Below are 19,408 nucleotides of genomic sequence, written 5' to 3' on the forward strand. Positions count from 1 at the left end.
ATCAATATTTTAATTATGTACATATGCAACATATTTTTTACTTTTACATCAGTTTATGGTGCACTGACTGACTAAAAGAGCTGGGATTACTTTAAAAGCAGAGTTTTTGATGTTATGTTCATAAACTAATACTCTGAATATTACTGCAGTCGGTTGGCAGTCACGTCTTTTTTTATGACCAACAAACCCTATAATAAAAAAACGACTCTTGCAACTTTTACACAACAGCAAGACTGTAAAACACAATAAAATTCAAAAAACCCTCAAATGCACCAAGTGTCACAGTGTGTTCAGCAAGTCAATGTGCAACAGTGATAGCTCCTGCGTGACTAAATCATGGTTTAACTGTCTGTATGAACTGTGAAACCAAAGCTAACTGCCTTAACCGTGCATTGTTTCTAACGGCTAGCAGGGGGTGACGCAATGGCTCTCACGTTCTTGATAAGTGCATAATCAATTCAGTTTGTCTAAATTTTGTAGCTGATGGTCCCCATTAGAGTTAAAAACCAGGAAAAATCCTGTAGTGCAAGCCTACAGTATTAAAGTGTTAACGCCAAGCTGTCAGCTTACAGTCGCGCACTGTCCCTGGTCTTCACAGTCACATCATGCTCAGCTTCAAAACACCAAACTGATATGTGATGTCCCAGCGGTTACTTCGCTGTTTGCCATTCCAGGAAGCATGGGTGAGTATACGTGCTGTAAAATAAGTGTGCGACAGGTTGCGTCATCTGTAAGAGTGATTTGCAAATATGCAACTAAAAAAAAAAATCCACACACAATAGAAGGAAGAAGTCTGAAGGCAGCAGGATGTGAGCTTCTTTCTTTTTAATAAATGGGGACTGCTCCAGCAACCCTGATTGTATGCGGAGGATGAATACGCAGTCGACTGCTGCGGCCCTTCAGGCCACACTCAGCTTTGTACTTACTATCCAGATGTCTTCTAGAGCATGAAGAACATTACAAAAACAACGACGAGCTAGAGGAGCGTGACTGCAAAGTGGATCAACATTTTTTTTTGATTTATCGTGGATTTCCTTGGCTTTGCTTTCCTGTAATGATGTTATGTCAACTTCTATTCATGATCCTATCTCAGCTGTCAGCACGCTGTGAATTACAAAGAAGTTATGACTTTAGAGCAGGCTCAAAGTCTTCCCCCTCTGACAGCCTGCGTGCATTTGGGCGAGCAGGGTGATGGGCGCCCGTCCGTACTGTACGTATATGTGTAGGTTTCAGAGCGCGTGTGATATGCAACGTGAAACCAGGGAGCACATCGATTGCGGCGGCCTTGAACAGGAGCACGTGCTCGGGGAGTTATAAAATAACTGCCTGAGCTGGCGAGGCTGATTGAAGCAGGGGGAGGAGGAGGAGGTGCGTTTTATGACCTTGTAAATCAGAGTGAATTTGTAAACCTTGGCTCAAAGAGGAAACAGGAGAGGAGGCTGCTGCTTTCTGTCGGGCTGAGGGATGAGTGTCCAGGGATGGAAGCAGACAGCGTGAGCAACACAGAATCGGAGAACAGCAGACCCACACACATTTTTGGTTTAAAGGGAATCTATTATGCTTTTATCTATTTCCTTTCATACACATGCACAGTTAGAACAGTGGCTTATATTAAACATGGATAAAAAAATAAGGCCAGTGTAAGTACAAGTGATCTCTGTAAGCCAAAAAGCTCAGGCTCAGGGTTTTTTTCTACTCTTGGCTCGCAACATCTCTACAAACCTATTTACAAAGAGGCAGCCAATCAGAAGAGGTTTTCTTAAAGGTAGAAGTTAAATTGCTTTTTTTCCAGACAGGTATAGGATAAAAAGAAGGATTATTTCAACTGGTAAAACACTGAGCTCCATACAGGGGTCTGACATGTTTAAAAAAGAAAATCATTGAAATACATGTACACAACTGTATACAGTCCTCCTAAACTTGATTTTGTTCTCAGGCCTCAAGTTAAAGAAAAGAGAGCAGACTGTTGAGTCGAGCAGTAACCTGAAGAGGTGTGGGGAGCTTGAGCCTCATCAGAATGCAGACAGATGCATGCGCTTCGACTTACATGACCATCAAACCGCCTTCAACATCGAACATCAAACGCACCTCAGATAGGCCCCCTCCCCAATCTGAAATTATTTCCAACTGAGAGACTCTGGGGGCCCCAAAACTGCAAGCTTGTCAATCAAAGCAAAGAATAAAATGAAGTTTAAAAAAAAATCACTTCAGCCATTCTTCAGAGAGACGGGAAAAATCATTTCCCTCCACAACACTCAGACCCATTCAACACACATACTGCAGTGATATACTGAGCTTTGGAGAAAGGCTGCAGTTTAAGTGTGATGTGTACACGGTGCTGCAGAGAGGTTTATCTCTGTCGCTGTATGTTTTAAAAATCAACCATGGAGTCACTTCAGGGAGGACACAGAGTCAAGCTCAGCATCACATCTGCTGATGGCTCAATGATTCCCTTTCACACATCCCAAAAGAAAACATCACATACACAGATATGTAAAGCAGATGTAGTGGCCGACACAATGACTTTAGTCACCAGGTACCATTCACACAAGCACTTTTTTCTATGCTTTTTCTAAGTGACTGCTTTTTATCTAACATTTGTAGAACTTGGGGTTAATATCTTCCCAAAGGATATTTGGCATGCAGACTGGGAGCAACCAGGAACTGAACCACCAACCTTCCGATTAGCAGATGACCTGCGCAACCTCTCTGCCTTAGTTCCACTGAAAGGAACTCCTAATGGTTCAGCATTCCAGCTCTGTGAGTATGGCTGCTTCCTGTTCCAACATGACTGTGCACCAGTACAAAAAGCAAGGTCCACAAAGACATGGATGAGAGTTTGGTGTGGAAGCACTTGACTGGCCTGCACAGAGTCCAATGTCAATGTCAATGTCATTTCCTGACCTCACGAATGTGCTTCTGGGAGCATTCCTATAAACACACTTCCCTGAAGAATTGAAGCTTTTACAGTTGCAAAGGGCGGGGCCCACATCATATTAAACCCTACAGATTAAGAATATGATGTCACTCAGGTTCATATGAGTGTGAAAGCAGACCAGTGAGTACTTCTAGCTTATAGTGTACATACCAAACCCCTGATGAGTTATTAATTTAACAGCTCACCGTTGCTGCTCCCTCTGCTTCTATTAGTATTTCAAATTGGCCTGCTGTTGTTTCCTATTGTAGATGCATGTGTGGTTAACAACAACGGCAGGTGCAAAGCTTGCAAACACTGCTTCTCTTGTGATGATTTCATAACCTTTAAATGCTTTTAAACCATTGCTGTGACAAATATTAAAGCACACTATAAATACTGGAACACTTTTATCGGAAGGCTTGATCACCAGTGTGTTGGCTCATTTGGCGCTGCTACCTTCATGGACAATCTGGAAAATTCAATAGCTAGCTTGACAGATGCTGAAGGAATAGCCACAGGAATGCTGGTGATAAATCTGCATCCAGAGATGCTTGGGGTGCAGTCAGGAAAGGTCATTACACTTCAATACCCTGCAATGCCCCATTAGGCAGAGCAGTCTCTAATCTACTGGAGGAATCTGGTAGTTCCACCACACGGAGCATGTTTTTGATTGTGAGACAGTAGAGGAGGTGCTACATGACTGCCACCCCAGCTGTGTGTATAGGCTCTGCGTTAATCATCCAAGTGTTTCAGCCTGGACTGGTGTGTGACAAAGAGTTGAATTTCAAGTCCTGTAGAGGAGGACTAATAATCATAATCATATAAAAAGCAAACAGAAACAGAGAAACCGGAGCTATAATATCCTTGCTGTGATAGAAACACCTGTATCTGTCACACGCTTCAATGGGTGCTATTAAAGGCTTGTATATGGTAGCTCAAGGCACAGGGGAATACCGTTTTTCCACACATTTAAAGGACAAAAATGTGCAGGGAACAAAATAGGTGCTACTGGGAGGAGTTTAAGCTAATTCCTGGCTAAGAAAGGTACTCACATTCAGAATGGATATGGTGCTGGGTAATACATTTCTCCTTGTTAACCAAATGGAGCTACTACAATTTACTGATTTATTTATGGTTTCTGTGTGTTCTCCTGCTCTGTCCTTGTGCTGTCTAAATTAAACACCTCTCCTGTAAATGTTTGTGGAAGCAGAGCGTGTCAATATTCAATGCGTGTTTCCTCTTTACTTTTTTAAAACCAGGACATACAATGACAAATGACCCTGCCAGCTTCACTTGTCTCTTTAAATCACAGAGATGACAGTTCAACTCTTCTCACTGGTTGAATTATCAATTGCCACTGTTTCACAATTTCAGTGATTGAAATCAAATTTCAATCTAGGGTAGACAAACATTAAGAATTACTAAAGACTGCGTTCTAATTGTCTGTGTGCTCCTCAAATATAAGACTGTATGCACAGTGTGTGTGTGTTAGTTCTGCTAGCGTTGTAGGTACACACCCATGGTTTTTATTGGTTTTATTAGCCTCTTTGCTACACTACCAACAGAGGACGTCCAGCTGATGGTCAGGTTAAATTTTTACTTTGAACCGAAATGGGTATTCTTCCTTGTCCCATATCCCTCGTCCTGTAGGAGGTTTCTACCTGTTAAAAGGACGTCTTTCCTTCTCGCTGTCGCCTAATGTAGAGGGTCATCTGATTGTTGGGTTTTCTCTATATTATTGTAGGGTCTTTACTTTGCAATATATAAGTAGATAAGTATCACACATGGGGCCTGAAGGCCGGAGGTGGAAAAATGTGTTCATAAAAAAATAAATAAAATTGTAGTCTAGCCTTCATTCATTGCAGTGGTACTAAAGTTAATTCATGCATGAACTGTATCATATACTTGTATTTGAATACTAACACTGTTGTCTATTATATCTGTTATATCTGTATTTAAGATATAATTATATATACTGTATAAAAAGTATAAAAAACGTTTATCAGAAAACTGAGTAATTTCTAAGTTTTTGTTTTTTCGAAATACAGACCCAGGCTTAGTTAAAGTATTTCATCATGTGTACCAAAATTTTATGAATTTTTGTACATTTCAGCACCAAATGCATGAATTTTGCTGCTAAGTATTGTTTCTTTTCAGGATGTCCTGCTTTTCCAGTTGCAAAATACTACAAATGGCAAACTGAATATTTAACACTGCAGATCAACAAAGAAAAGCAATAACAGCTCCCACCTTCTGGAAATGTCTTGAGCCTAATTTAATAAAACATCTGTGACAGGAGAAGTCAATTTAATAACCGCAATAAAAAATGTTTCCAACCCAGCCCATCTCTTCCCTCAAACTTCATATTGAGCTTTAATGTTCGACTCAACTGGATTATCATAGAAGGGGAATCACAATGCTGTCTGCTTATGAGCCTACAAGGGTTAGAGTGCTCTGACTGTGCTGCTTGTGTGAGCTCCGTGTGTGCGTTTGTGTCTCTCTCCCTGTCAGCGCGGTGCGATTCGTCTTTCTTCACCATGTCCTCTGATATGCCGCCAAGGGCCTGCAGCTCTCCTCCCTGTACAGCCCACTCATTCTCACCTTTCTCCATGTTCCCTTCTGTCTCATCAAATGCTCTCGTACACGCTGAATGCTGTGAAATAGGAAAACCGACTAATGTAGCACGCTGCTGCTGTAAGTCAAGGTAAAAGCAATAATCACTCGTTGATGTTTTTAATTAAACCTAGACGCGTTAGAGAAGAATCCTTCCTCTTTAATATATTATAAATCTTCTAAATGTATCATTTTTACTTTTATTATTACAGTTACAATTAATATTGAGTTACTGAACATTAATGGTATCATCACTGCCTGTTCATTGCCCCTTGGTGAAACTGTATTGCCATTACATTCTTAACATTGACCTGCCAGGAGCCACCGACACACAGCTCGATTGTATAATGTGTGTGTGTATGTGAATGAATGGGAAAAGATTAAGGGGGGGGGGGGGGCATTTGGTCACTCTCAGCTGCTTGGGTCTGCATTTCTACTCCTCCAGCTATGGGTTGCTATAGAAACAGCTCTCTCAAAGGAAGTCTAGCCATCTTATTTCAGGTCTCAAAAACCAGGACCTCCCTCGCCGTTTCACGTCCAGCCGTGCTCGACCTCGAGGTCAGATGAGCCACCTGCTACCGTGTGCTTTTCAGAGGTCACACACAGCCAAATGAAAAACAGCCAGTTTACTATTAATGAGTAGAGGCTTGCTACTCATCACTGTTACAGAGCCAAGGACTCAATGCAATATAAAAGAACTTGTTTAGTTCGCTCATGTGTTAAAACAACACATTTAAGTGTTATAAAACAAATCCATAAAGCTATACAGATGCTGATAATCCTGGTACCTAGTACGTTTCATGCATGTTGATTAACAGACATACGATCAGCTACGATCCCTAGAGTAAGATTTTTATTAAAGAGATCTACTCATTTCCACCGCAGTTTTCATAATCCTGGTCAACACTAGGTGCAGCACTCACAGCTCCCCCGACTCTAAACTGCTCCCAAATAACCTGTGACATGTTTTAGTTTTACACAAGACTTCTGTTGCCCAGGGGTGTCGTCTGGCAAACAGCTAATAGGAGCATAATTGTATATGTATATGCCTTGGTGCCACCCTTCCAGTTCATCTCCACCTTTTTCGTTTTTGCTCACTTTCCTCTCTTTGAGACAAATTTCTTCTAACATGTAAAGAGTTGGTTTGAACAGTGGGTGAATGGGGCTTCTGTATTTGATATTACTAATGTCACGTAGAGCCAAGAGTAGAAAAATACAGTGTGAAATGGAGCATTTAGAGGAGTATATGCGTATATAAACTGACCTTCTTATTTAACGTGTTGGCCATGCTTAATATAAACATCCAACATGTCCAACAGAACACATAAGATAGAAAATGAGGAGATATAATGATTGGTTTCTTTTAAGGGACCTTTGCTGTAACCGTCTCGGTCACTGTCTGCACTTAATGAGCTCACAGTTATTTCTATTTGCAACATTTCAGCCAGACAGACCTTATCACGCATGAATTTTTCATGACACAGGGAATCGCTTCTGACACCAGTGTTCAGGCTCTGAGTATACATCCTCTCTGGAGAAGGATGTAATGAACATGGAACACCTCCCCCTCTGTAAGCTCCCAGCATGTGTGTTTTTTTCTAATTAAATCTCTGCGGGGTTTCAGAAAGACTGCATTTTTTTGTTCTGTACCCCGTGTTCCCACCAGATTCCCGTTTGGAGGTACAAATATGGCACATGGGTATCGCTCTTGCCCACGTGAAAGGTTTAATAACGTGTATCTTGCAAGATTTTTTGGAAAATAGCTCAAATTATGTAAAAAAAAAAAAAGACAAAAGAAAAACAAAAGTACGTATAACATTCAAATAATCTACACAAACGTTATATAAGAGAGAGCGTGCGTCCCTGTGATCGATCTACTCCACACACTGCTTCCCATCACACACCTGTGGGATGAAAGTGACCATACTTTCAAACAGCTCTGTTTTACATAAAGTCTATTACCCACCAAAACCCCACATTAAACCTGCCTGTGCAGGAGGCTGGCTCCTGTTTGGGCCACACATTTTCATCCTCAGTGTCCACTTTCTTCACGCTCCTTTGCTGTTTTGGCTCAATAAAACAAAAACATTTGATAAGACTTGTCTAGAGATCAGCTTTACGCTCACTGAGAGCAACAAATAAATAAAATAAACGTGAATGTACAAAGTGCTGCTGTTCAGATGACGCATAAGAAGCTTTTCTTTTTAAAGCAGTGTGAGCTCTGAACTAGTGTGGACATGGGTTAAAGGGGATGCGAGAACAGAAGCAGAATTTCACCACTTCCTCTTCCCGTCTCCATTAACAGCATCATTATACTCCTTATGCTTCTATGGCAACATTTTCCACCAGTGATTTAGTGGGCCAACGTAATCTATAACAGTATATTATGATGGGTTGTTTTATACTACAAATTAATTCTGCAACAAAATAATTTTTTCATAAAAAAACAATTAAAAAGTAGAAAATAGTGAGTGCAAGAAGTACATCTTTTATATACAGTTTATCATCAAACCCTTTCCTTTAGTTGCAGTCTGAATTATTTCACTGTTAGTTAAATAAAATCGTGTTTTTCACAGGTTGAATTTACCTTTAATTTGACTCAAACTCATAAATCATACATAACAGGTAATAATAATAATGAGAAACACTGAAGAAAGGAATCGTAATGATAACAAAAAGTAGACAGCTCTTATTGGGAATTGTAATTTAACGCCAGAAATCATTATGCCTCTTCTTACAGCAGGTCTCACTTTCTACTTTAAAAAGACGATACGTCATTTTGAAATGAAACCTCTCGAGTACATAGAAGGAGATGGCAGCACCGCACGGTTTAAGCGAACAAGGAAGGGAAACGCAGTAAGCCAGTCAACTCGTTATCAGTCAGCCCTAAAACGGCCCTTTAATTAAAAGCAGGAGGTAATGAACGCGCTCGGGAGTCTGATTAGCAGCTAATGCCCCTTGCTGGGAGCTGATGGGCTTCCCCGTCTGCCCTTTTAAAGCCGGACTGAATGGCACAATACTGTGTGTGTAGTGACTCACCAGAAGAAGCCATCAACCGCAGCAGTACACCTCTGGATTAAAAACTGTAACGCCTCGGGATTTACAGACTTATAAAGTGGCTTGGAAGTGTAAGTGTTGAATATGTTTTACATTAGGAGGGCTCTTTTTTTTGAACTTCTTCTCACTATCCTCTCTGAGGATGAATCACCTCAGTGGTTGGCATAATAATAAGCCAGTCAGCTACTAACACCCTCAGCAAGCCAGCAGGGAATAATAATAATAATGATAACAATAACTAGATAGATAGATAACGTCAGTGCTAAGATGAAGCTCAAAGTGTAATTAAAACTGTAAGTGCAAACAGGTAATTACATCAATACAAACGGCTAAAATTGTTAGCTAGATGCATTTAACAGAAATGAGCATGCTAACAACGTCACATTCTACCACCGGATGTAGCACGAATTCAAACAAACACAAGTTTCTTCGTATGAAAACATGACAGAGTGAACATGTCATTACTAACCAGTTGACTGTGTAGCAAGAATAGGCCAGCGTGCTCTGCTAGAGCACCACTGTGTGGAAAACGAGGACTGTCAGTTACCGATTACTGTACTTTATTTGGATTGCGGTGTTATATTTTGTGCGTAATCTATTTGTGATGATAACTTTGGGGGATATTATGCTGCCTTTGCTAGAGCAGCTAAAGTAATATTTAACTAATGCAACACTTAGTTGATTATTGCAAGTTAATTTAGGGACTAGACAGCAGCTTGTCCATGAGTTAGGTAGCTAAGAAGTATTAATTTAGCTGATTTAATATTTCACCACAAATATTAACTTCAAATTAATAATCACAGTTTTCATTGTGGTGCATAACGACACATCGTGTTGCTGTTCTTAGGAACAAAATCCTTTCCATCAATATCCTCTACACAGTGCAAAGTGTATGCTTGCAGACAGGGTCACTCTCTGTCAAGTGAAGGCTGTCTGCGCTCTGTTTTATTCCAAAGCTGAAGTCTGCCGACGCAGTAAGAGCTGCTGAGAACTGTTCTCTCAGATTTTCCGAGACACAGTAAAGGTATGAATAAAAAAAACAAAAAACAGTACGCATATTTTAAATGAGCTTAAAGGCAGCAAGTAAAGTTAGATAAAAGCAAGTGGAACAATCCACAAGAACAGTATTATTTCCAGAGTAAGATCATTAATCGGTTAGGTTGGGCTTATTATTTAATCCTCCACATCTTTATCACACTGCCTCCTACACGAGGACAGTTCTCTTTGTAGCATCTATTATTATCCCATCGAGTTCAGACATCTATAGAGTCAGTTGGATCTGGAGCAACCCACTCAGAAGCATACGTGGTGTCAGCTGAAAGCTCATCAAGGCCTGGGTACTAATCCAGCCATCCATGTCGAGCCAAACAATGTTCAAATCTCCCCAAAGTCTCCAAGCCATTTTTGTCTAGGATACAGTAATCCCTTGGTCTCTGTGCTGCAGAGTGAGCATGCATTTGAATATATTAAAACCTCCACCAAGGAGGTGATAAGCTGAATTTGAGCTCCTAAACCAGACTGCTATTAAGTTTCCTGTGAAAGTTTCACCCAAGGTTGTTCAAAGAGTTTCACTGCAGAGCTCTCAGAGGGCTGACAATGGGTTATCCTTGGTGCATTGGGCTTCTCTGGCATGCTTAGTGAAGTCTGTCCCTGTCATCTTCACAGGGAGGACATACATATCTAACTTTGTGCCCATTTGTAACTGTTAAAAAGGTGGAATCTGGAGGTGTATAGACACAGTGACTGCAAGCAGTGAATGTAGATCATAAACATGTGCAAAGAAAAACATAAAGGCACATATAAGTAACAATATAAATGAATTTAAGTTTAATATAAGAGCATTTAAAGATGATGTTACCTTCCAGAAGTTGTCCACCTTGCCATAGACTAGTGACTGATTCTGTCTCTTAACGTCATCGATGTGCTTGATGTCACTGGCGTTGAGGTGCTGCTCCACAACAAAGCCCAGGAAACTGTTGTCTGGGGTGTGAGCTGCGACAGAACGGGGGAAAGAATATGTGAGCAATTCTACAGAATTGGTGTCATTTGTACCTGACAAAGGTCAGCTTTGCATTTACGTGTAAAGCTTTTTTGGTGCCATGTGACATCTATCTTTGTCAGCACACCACGTGGCATCGTTCAACATTAACCATGAGACTTCATTGTTAACTGTCCTGAAAACCTGAGACTGACTGACTGAAAGACCACGTGCACCTAACAATAACTAAACAATAAATTTTATTTAGAAGACTCTGATGATGTCACTGCATCAGGGCTTGAATATGAAAAACAAACAAACAAACAAACAAACAAACAAGGAGGACGATAAATGTTTTAATTTCTCTAAAAATAAAACACACTTAAATTGATCAGAGGTGAGCTCTGCCGGGAGAGAGACCAGCGAACACTGCATCCTGGTTCCTTTCATTCCACTTCTACTCAGCGTTGAGTGCGGAGCCTGAAGCTGGCAGCGTTTTACCTCACTAGCATCTGCCTTGTAAAACAAGTGTGAAGACAAGGGTTTGGAGCGCGGACAGGAAAGGCTCAGTCAGGAATTAAATGGCCTAATAACATCATTTAAAACGAAATAACGGAGCACTACAAAGCAGCCCGTGCCTTCACCTCTGGAAGCGAACGGAGCGAGGTTGTGTTGGGGAGGCGGTTGGCTGTGCATTTGTGGTTTGAGCTGGAGCTCCGGGGAGCCACTGCAGTCAGAGCTTGTTCTTACCGCAAGCTTATTACTACAAAGGCAAACTGAGGTCAGTCAGTCAGGGGAGACGGAATGAGCTTCAGGGCAGTAAATAAGGGAAAGATTGAGAGAGGAATTCAACTACCTGCCAGCACTTAAACAACTCAAGTTCAAGCGCTGCAATTAAACTGTGGATTAATAATACTTTATGTAACATGAAGGAATATATTGTGACTTTTGACACGTGATGGCAGGAATACAGAAAGCATGACTTTTCTCAGTTCTACAAGTAAAACTGACGTGTTCTTTGTCATGGTGATGGGTGGATTGGTACAGCATCCCGCTTAAGAAAGAGACAGTGTTTGCTTTTGCCATCTCACCGGGCAGGTCACATATTGGCTCACGCTTAATACGTTTAGGCAAACAAAAAAAAGAAAAGGGAATGGCTATGCAGAGTAAAGCAACAGTCCACGCAACTCCTGAACGATGGCAAAAATATGCAGTCACATCCTTTTCTGCAATGACTTGAAAAGGGCGCAAGGAGACAGCAGTTGTTACGGTCTGCCTGAACATAAAGCAAATACAGATTTCAAAGTTTCCATGACTGTGCTGAAATATTTCATTTGGGACAGTCATCACACGCGCCTCACCCGTTACACGTCAAACTCTTCACTTTGGGGAGATGCACAGATAAGCAGCTTATTCTTTGGGCAAAGTGCTGCTTGGCGAGGGTAGAACACTATCATGCGATTTCAATTCCTGTCTATTACAGTCAAAACTATTGCTCTTCACTTCCTAACATGAAAACACAAAGGAACCTTTGACCCAACATTACAGGTGATTCACTTTGTGTGAGGAGTGTGGGAGAGTGCAATAACGTGGGAGTAGCTGTTGTGGAGATATTGCCACGTCTGTACGAGGTGTCAGTGTGGGAAGGAGTCAAGCGCCACTCCCACAATACACAGTGTAAGGTCAACATAAAATTGCTGATAAGCACCGATCTCTTTAAGCATGAGAGCCCTTCCCTGTGACATTTAAAGGAAATTTGACAATAGATGGAAACTGCCACATCCCAAAGACTTAAAATTCAGGATTTCACATCCTGTTACTTCAGTTGTGACCTTTTTGTGTGTTCATTTGTGAGTCAGTCAACATTATCTGTGGATTATCCCTTTAATCTCTTTTACTCAGCTAACTGTCGTCTGTGGGAGGGAAAGAATCAGAGAATAAAATGTATATTTTTGATCATCGTTACTGTGTTACGGTCATTGTACTGCTCCTTGTTTATTGGTGTAATCCTTTAATCCTTTGCATTTATGTTTCCTGAGTCCCTTCCTTTTTAATGTCCTCCTATATTTATGGGCTCAAAATGTGGTCATAAATATTTTGTACTTGTAAAAAAGATTTGTATGTGTAAAAAGAATTTGTATGTGTGTAAAAAAGATTTGTGTGTGGACTGTGTGGACAGTTTGAAGCTGGAGGATCTCTGTGTAAATGATAGAAGCTAGGTCCCGTAACTTTCAGCAGTTGTTGAAAGGATAACGTTGTGTTATATCAGTGGTTAGAAATACCATTATTACTTTAGGATTAGTTTAACACAAAGTCAGGGCTGACCCGGGACCATGGCTGTGAGTCACAGTGGGCAGCATAAAAGTCCTTTCACATCGGACGCAGGATGTGCTGCTAATGCTAACTAAAAGCAAAGGATCCAGAATTTGTTGCGCTGGCTGCTGAGCTCTGTGGGTTTTAGCAGCAGCTCTACCTGTACTAGATGCACCTGCTGCTTGTCTTTTCTATCTCTGACTTTATGTCCTCTACAAGAGTTTCTGTTTTTTTTTTGCTAGTTCTTCAAATGTTCAATAAAAACATGTATGCTAATTCATAACAAAGAAAGCTTTGTAATGAAGACCCCCCCCCCCCCCTCCCCCGCGGTCCGCAGTGCTGTTGAAAAGGCTGTGGAAGTCCCTGTATTAAACACGTAGACCTGTGACACACCACCAACCTCGGACGACCACAGACTGTTTTCCTTCGTGGTGATGAAGGAAAACGCTGGGTTGGCATGTAAAAGGGCATTTATTCCCTTCAAAGACCTGCAGTTCAAAAAAAGCGCCCCTCCGACAGCCAAACCCATCTGTTCTCTGATTGGATTGTTACATTTGTGATTGACATGACCATTGAACAATCAGATGAAAGGAAGAAAAATAGGGTCAAAATTCGTACAAAATTTGGCATTAGTAACTTGCAGTCCACACACAAATCTTTTTTACACATACAAATCCTGATTTACAAGTACAAAATATTTATGACCACATTTTGAGCCCATATACAGGGTGGGCCATTTATATGGATACACCGTAATAACATGGGAATGGTTGGTGATATTAAAGTCCTGTTTGTGGCACATTAGTATATGTGAGGGGGCAAACTCCTGAAGGTGGGTGGTGACCATGGTGGCCATTTAGAAGTCGGCCATCTTGGATACAACTTTTGTTTTTTCAATAAGAAGAGGGCCATGTGACACATCAAACTTATTGGTAATGTCACAAGAAAAACAATGGTGTGCTTGGTTTCAACGTAACTTTATTCTGTCATGAGTTATTTACAAGTTTCTCTTTGTTCACAGCCATTGACATGTCGAAGAGGTTAACACGTGAGGAGCGGATCGAAATTGTGTTGATATCTGGTGAACGCAGTAACCGGGTCATTGCAGCAGATTTCAGTGCAAGACACCCTACGAGACCACCCATCTCCCATGCTACAGTTAGCAAACTGCTTGCTAAGTTTCGTGAAACTGGTTCAGTGTTGGATTTGCCAAAATGTGGACGCAAGAAAACTGTCAGTAATGAAGAAACATCAGTGGCTGTCCTAGCTTCATTCAGCAAGAACCCACAGCGTAGCACTCGCCGCATGTCATTGGAGAGTGGCATTAGTCAAACATCCCTTCGGCGGATATTAGCTACTCACAAATGGCACCCTTACAAACTCCAGCTACTGCAGCATCTCAACGAGGATGACCCAGATCGGCGCACAGAATTTGCAGAATGGGCAAAACAAAAATTGGAACAGGACCCTCAGTTCACGCAGAAGATTTTGTTCAGTGATGAGGCTTCACTTTTATGTGAATGGTGAAGTTAACAAACAAAACCACCGCTATTGGTCTGACACTGACCCACATTGGATGGATCCCTCCAAGACTGTTGGAACAACAAAAGTGATGGTTTGGTGTGGTACATGGGGTACAACGATAGTGGGTCCATTCTTCATCAATGGAAACCTCAAGGCCACTGGATATTTGAAATCGCTACATGATGATGCGTTTCCCTCTTTATGCACTGAAGCTGGCACGTTCCCTGAGTTTTTCCAGCAAGATGGTGCACCGCCACATTATGGGTGCCAGGTCCGAGCATTCCTAGATGAACAGTTTCCTGGAAAGTGGATTGGTTGTCGTGGGCCAGTTGAATGGCTCGCAAGGTCTCCCGATCTGACCCCCTTAGACTTTTATCTTTGGGCTCATCTGAAGGCAATTGTCTATGGTGTGAAGATACGAGATGTGCAGCACCTGAAACTATGGATGCTGGATGCCTGTGCGGGCATTTCTCCTGCGGTGTTGCTATCAGTGTGTGAAGAGTGGGAGAAGAAGGTTGCATTGACAATCCAACACAATGGGCAGCACATTGAACACATTTTATAAGTGGTCAGAAACTTGTAAATAACTCATGAAAGAATAAAGTTACGTTGAAACCAAGCACACCATTGTTTTTCTTGTGACATTACCAATAAGTTTGATGTGTCACATGGCCCTCTTCCTATTGAAAAAACAAAAGTTGTATCCAAGATGGCCGACTTCTAAATGGTCACCACCCATCTTGAGGAGTTTGCCCCCTCACATATACTAATGTGCCACAAACAGGACTTTAATATCACCAACCATTCCCATGTTATTACGGTGTATCCATATAAATGGCCCACCCTGTATAGTCCCTCCAATCCTTCTTTTACTTTACTTCCTACTTTTTTTTGCAAGTCAGCTGCTCACTCTCTCTGTTTATACTTCCCTCCTTTGTGTTTTTCCTGCCCTCAGTAATGTTTTGACTAAATTTACATGTGCCTTACTATCCATGTCCCTGGAGTGTTTAATTCAACTGATTTGCCACTTAACTCACGTCTTTTCACTCTGTTTGTTTATACACTCGCTCCCCTTATCCCCAACTGGTCGTGGCAGACCTCCTTGAGCCTCATATTGTTAAAATGGAGTTTTTCCTTCCCACTGTCACCAAGTGCTTGCTAATAGAGGATTGACTTGATTCCCAAGGTTTTCTTTGTCCTATTGTAGGGCCTTTACCCTACAATACAAAGGGCCTTGAGTGACTGTTGTTGTGATTTTGCACAATATAAATTAAATTAAATTGAAAGTATATTTAGTTGGGCTGTGATCTGGTGTCCTGTTGGCTGCTGAACATCTTCTCTGTATTTGGAGCTACTTTAAAAACATTGTTACCGTCGTGACAGTAAAAGATTTTTTGAGAAAGCAGAAACATATATTTAAAGTCATTGACAGCTGTTAGTGTAGAAAGGATAACAAAGCTTGGTAAAAGCTAGATTGGAGAAAACCTTGGAGCAGAGGTCAGTCTTCATAATTACTCCAAGAGCTGATTGACAACAAATCTCATATTTAACATTATATTTAAATACGTATTTTAATATAATGTATTTTTACATAGTCAGATCCAAAAAGATGCTCACTCAGATGATAACAAGAGACTATGATGGTTTTCTAATGCCAAAGAGGCGGAGGTGTCCTGAGAACTTGGAGGAGACTGAACTAACACTCTTCCATCAAACTGTGTAAACAGGACAGGCTATTAATTAGTGTTCAGCCTTCTTGATGCACTTGGTAACAGATGCTTCTTGTCCCACAAGGGCTGCTACTCAAAATGTCACTCAACTTGCCACAGCATCATTCGCTATTAGCTAACAAACAGCCTGGGAGGACAGCGCTGTCGGAGAAGCACTTGCTCTGAGCGCCAGAGGTGAGGGAGCAAATTTGCTTTCTAAGGAAGCCTAGACTTACTCTGTTAGATTAGCAGTCAATATAGGACTCTGAGGAGAAAGATATCTTTCTGGGATATTTATTGCCTAAAGAAGCAGTAAGATCTCAGTAAATTCTGACTATTCGTCATCGTACAATGGCTCCTGCACAAAAAATATCAGACAAATGTAATCCCAAATTATAAACTAGGGATTATGTGATTAGTGTTGGCCCAACAAGAAACTTTTATTCTGCTGGCCAGACAGAACTGCAAAAATGCAACATCAGCGCTTAAATCTCAGACGCTTTGAAAAACCTACATCAAAGACTTCAGGGTCTTACAGCATCTCTGAATGGCCCTGAAGGGGGAAAATAAACAAGCTACATCTGCAAGTTTGAGATTTTAAATCTCGAGTAGAGTTTGGATCTTTTTGAATTCAGTGAGGAAAACTGAAAGGGTCCCTAACAGCCTTTCTTTCTCAGCATATTCTATTTAGTGTGATTGAATGGAAGGATAACATTAGGAAACCATTGGTATAAATTGATACAGCAGGTCTGCAAAGTAAATCTCTGCTTCTTAGTTAGGTGTTCTTTAACTACCAACCACTTACAGTATAGGCAGAACAGAACGAAATAGCCATATTTGCGTTTCTCGGCAGCATTCCTATATTGTCTGAAGCGTCTCCTCCACTGATATTATAGAAATCCACTACAATCAATCTAAATGATCATCTGTAAAGGTTTCAAATGAAGCAGGGTAAGAACACACTGTGAGGCGCTGAATTACATCAAAATAACACCCTCAGTGTCCCCTTCACTGCAAGCATTGCTAAACAGAAACAGGCACACGGATTCTACTTGTCAGGAATTACATTTTCTTGTCAGGGACAAACATTTCAAAGTAATGCAAATTTCGTTGTACATGTCTAATGACAATAAAGGTCTATTCTATTCTGTTCTATCCAAATCTATTTTGACATAGCGACGTGGTGTGATAAAGTATTTAGCCCTCTTCCTGGTTTGTTATTGTTTTATTTTACCAAACAAATTGTAATTTTACACAAAGACAACCTGAGTAATTCCAATCATGCTGTTTTTAAATGATTTTTTCATTAATTAGGGAAAAAAATTGTCCAAATCTACCTGGCCCTGTGTGGAAAAGTAATTGTCCCCTAACCCTAATAACTGGTTGTGCCACCCTTGGTAGCAAAAACTGCAATCAAGTGTTTTTATGATAACTGGTGATGAGTCTTTCACATCTTATTTGCAGAATTGTTTTAATTTAGCATGAATTGCCTGTTAAAGGTCGTGCCAAGTCCAGGCTTTGATTAGTCCACTTTAAAACCTTCATTTTGGTGTTTTTTGGGCAATTCAGATGTGGATGCCTGGTGTGTTTCACATCATCGTCCTGCGTAACCCAAGTGCTCTTAAATTTTCAGACGGTGAACTGAAGGCCGGACACATTGTAAGTGGTCCAGGTGGTAAAACAGCTAAGCAGGCCCAGACAATCACACTACCACCACCATGTTGGTATGATGTTCTATTTATGAAATCCTGGGTTAGTTTTACACCAGATGTAACGGGACACAAAAAGTTCAGCTTTTGTCACTGAATGTTTTTTTTCTGATGTGCTTCCCCTCATAAACAGGACGATTTGATTCATTTACTGCACAGCCACTATGGCCTAACCGCTGATTAGAGGAGTCCAGCTATGAAGCTGAGAGTTTTTCCTCTCATCATCTTGGTATTTTGAAAATGAATGTAATGAGCAAGGAGTGGCTTTGACTGATAAACTGCACGTCATCAGCTAACGGCTTGTGATTGACAAGTTGTTAGCCAATGAGCCAATCAGCTAACCCCGGATAATCCTCCCTTCTGATACTGACTGACTGGAAAAGCAGGTGCGCTGGTTTGACCGAGGGCTCTCGTTTCATTGTTGTAAACAGATGCTCTTGTACTTTTGATGCCATGTAAAGTAGGCGTGCTGAGAGGGAAAGTCAGAGAGCAAACAATAGATTAAAAGAAATACTTAAGACAACATGTGTGGCAGCGCCATTATCAATCAAAGCTCTCAGGGCACTCCCGGCCAAGCAGACATCAGGGTCAATTACGTAGTTGGCAGAGGTTCAGAGATAAATGCTATCATCTGCTACATTTGACCTCTGACCAGTATTAATCATGATTTCCATGAAGGATTAAACATTCGGTAGCAGAGCAACACAAAGGAAACTGGGCATGAACATACGGTGGATAAGAACCTATTATAGTGAATGCAAATCTGAGGGATCACCACAACACAGGAATAGATGAACCTCGCTGCATCTGAAGGCTTTCTTTTTGCTTTGTTAAGCAAGAACAAGAAATGTGCTCAACAATGCAAATTACTTATCCTTGCAATGTTTAACCAATTAATAAAATCCCCAGTAGCGTCAGCAATGTTAAGTGATTTAAGCCCAGAAAAAAAGAGATCTAAAGCCTGGCTATACTCAATCTATCTGCAGTCACTTCAGGCCTATGTAACTTACAAAAATGTGGATTTCTAAGCTGATGAATCCATGAATAAATTACACGTGAAAGACACTAATCCTGCAAACATGAATTCAGATAAGTTGTATTGCCACTTTTTCCTCTCACTGCACTTAAACATGACACTCCTTTTGGCTACATTTTCCACTGCAGAGCTGGGAATACGTCATGGGGGGACACACCTGTTGGCGTTGCGTAACACTGGATCACCACCTCACTTGGCTCACTGTTGCTACTTGTGGAGGAGCTGGTTAGGCCTTTCAGAAAAAACAAAAAACCTCCCCATCTCTCTGTCTTTTTAAAACCTAAAAACTTCCAAACAGCAAACGCAGCTCATCTCATTGCTTCATCCTCCATCTTTTTTCTCTATTCTTTAATAGAGCGACAAAGCCCCGCCCACCTAATAACAGGCTGCTCCGCTACCTGGCTAGCTGAACACAGCAGCTGTTGTGTTTTTGTTATTTATGTGAGACGGTGCACATCCTGGGATGCGAGACAAATTTCACAAGTTTTCCCTGACAAAGTGAAATCAAATCAAATGTCACTCTTTTGCGCTGCATGGATCTACATAATTATT

The 19,408-nt window shown here is 41.1% G+C and overlaps 1 protein-coding gene across 2 annotated transcripts in view; it reads right to left on the reverse strand.

Moving 5' to 3' along the window:
• The window catches only part of mgat5 (alpha-1,6-mannosylglycoprotein 6-beta-N-acetylglucosaminyltransferase), a 107,477-nt gene that overhangs the window by 16,271 nt on the left and 71,798 nt on the right, over nt 1–19,408 (reverse strand). For both annotated transcript variants that reach the window (XM_014413148.3, XM_076880774.1), the window contains exon 11: nt 10,446–10,579. In XM_014413148.3, the coding sequence (XP_014268634.1) occupies nt 10,446–10,579 (134 nt within the window). The remainder of the gene's footprint in view (nt 1–10,445; nt 10,580–19,408) is intronic.

Source organism: Maylandia zebra, linkage group LG23 (genome assembly GCF_041146795.1).
Source record: "Maylandia zebra isolate NMK-2024a linkage group LG23, Mzebra_GT3a, whole genome shotgun sequence".
In the NCBI taxonomy this organism is placed as follows: domain Eukaryota; kingdom Metazoa; phylum Chordata; class Actinopteri; order Cichliformes; family Cichlidae; genus Maylandia; species Maylandia zebra.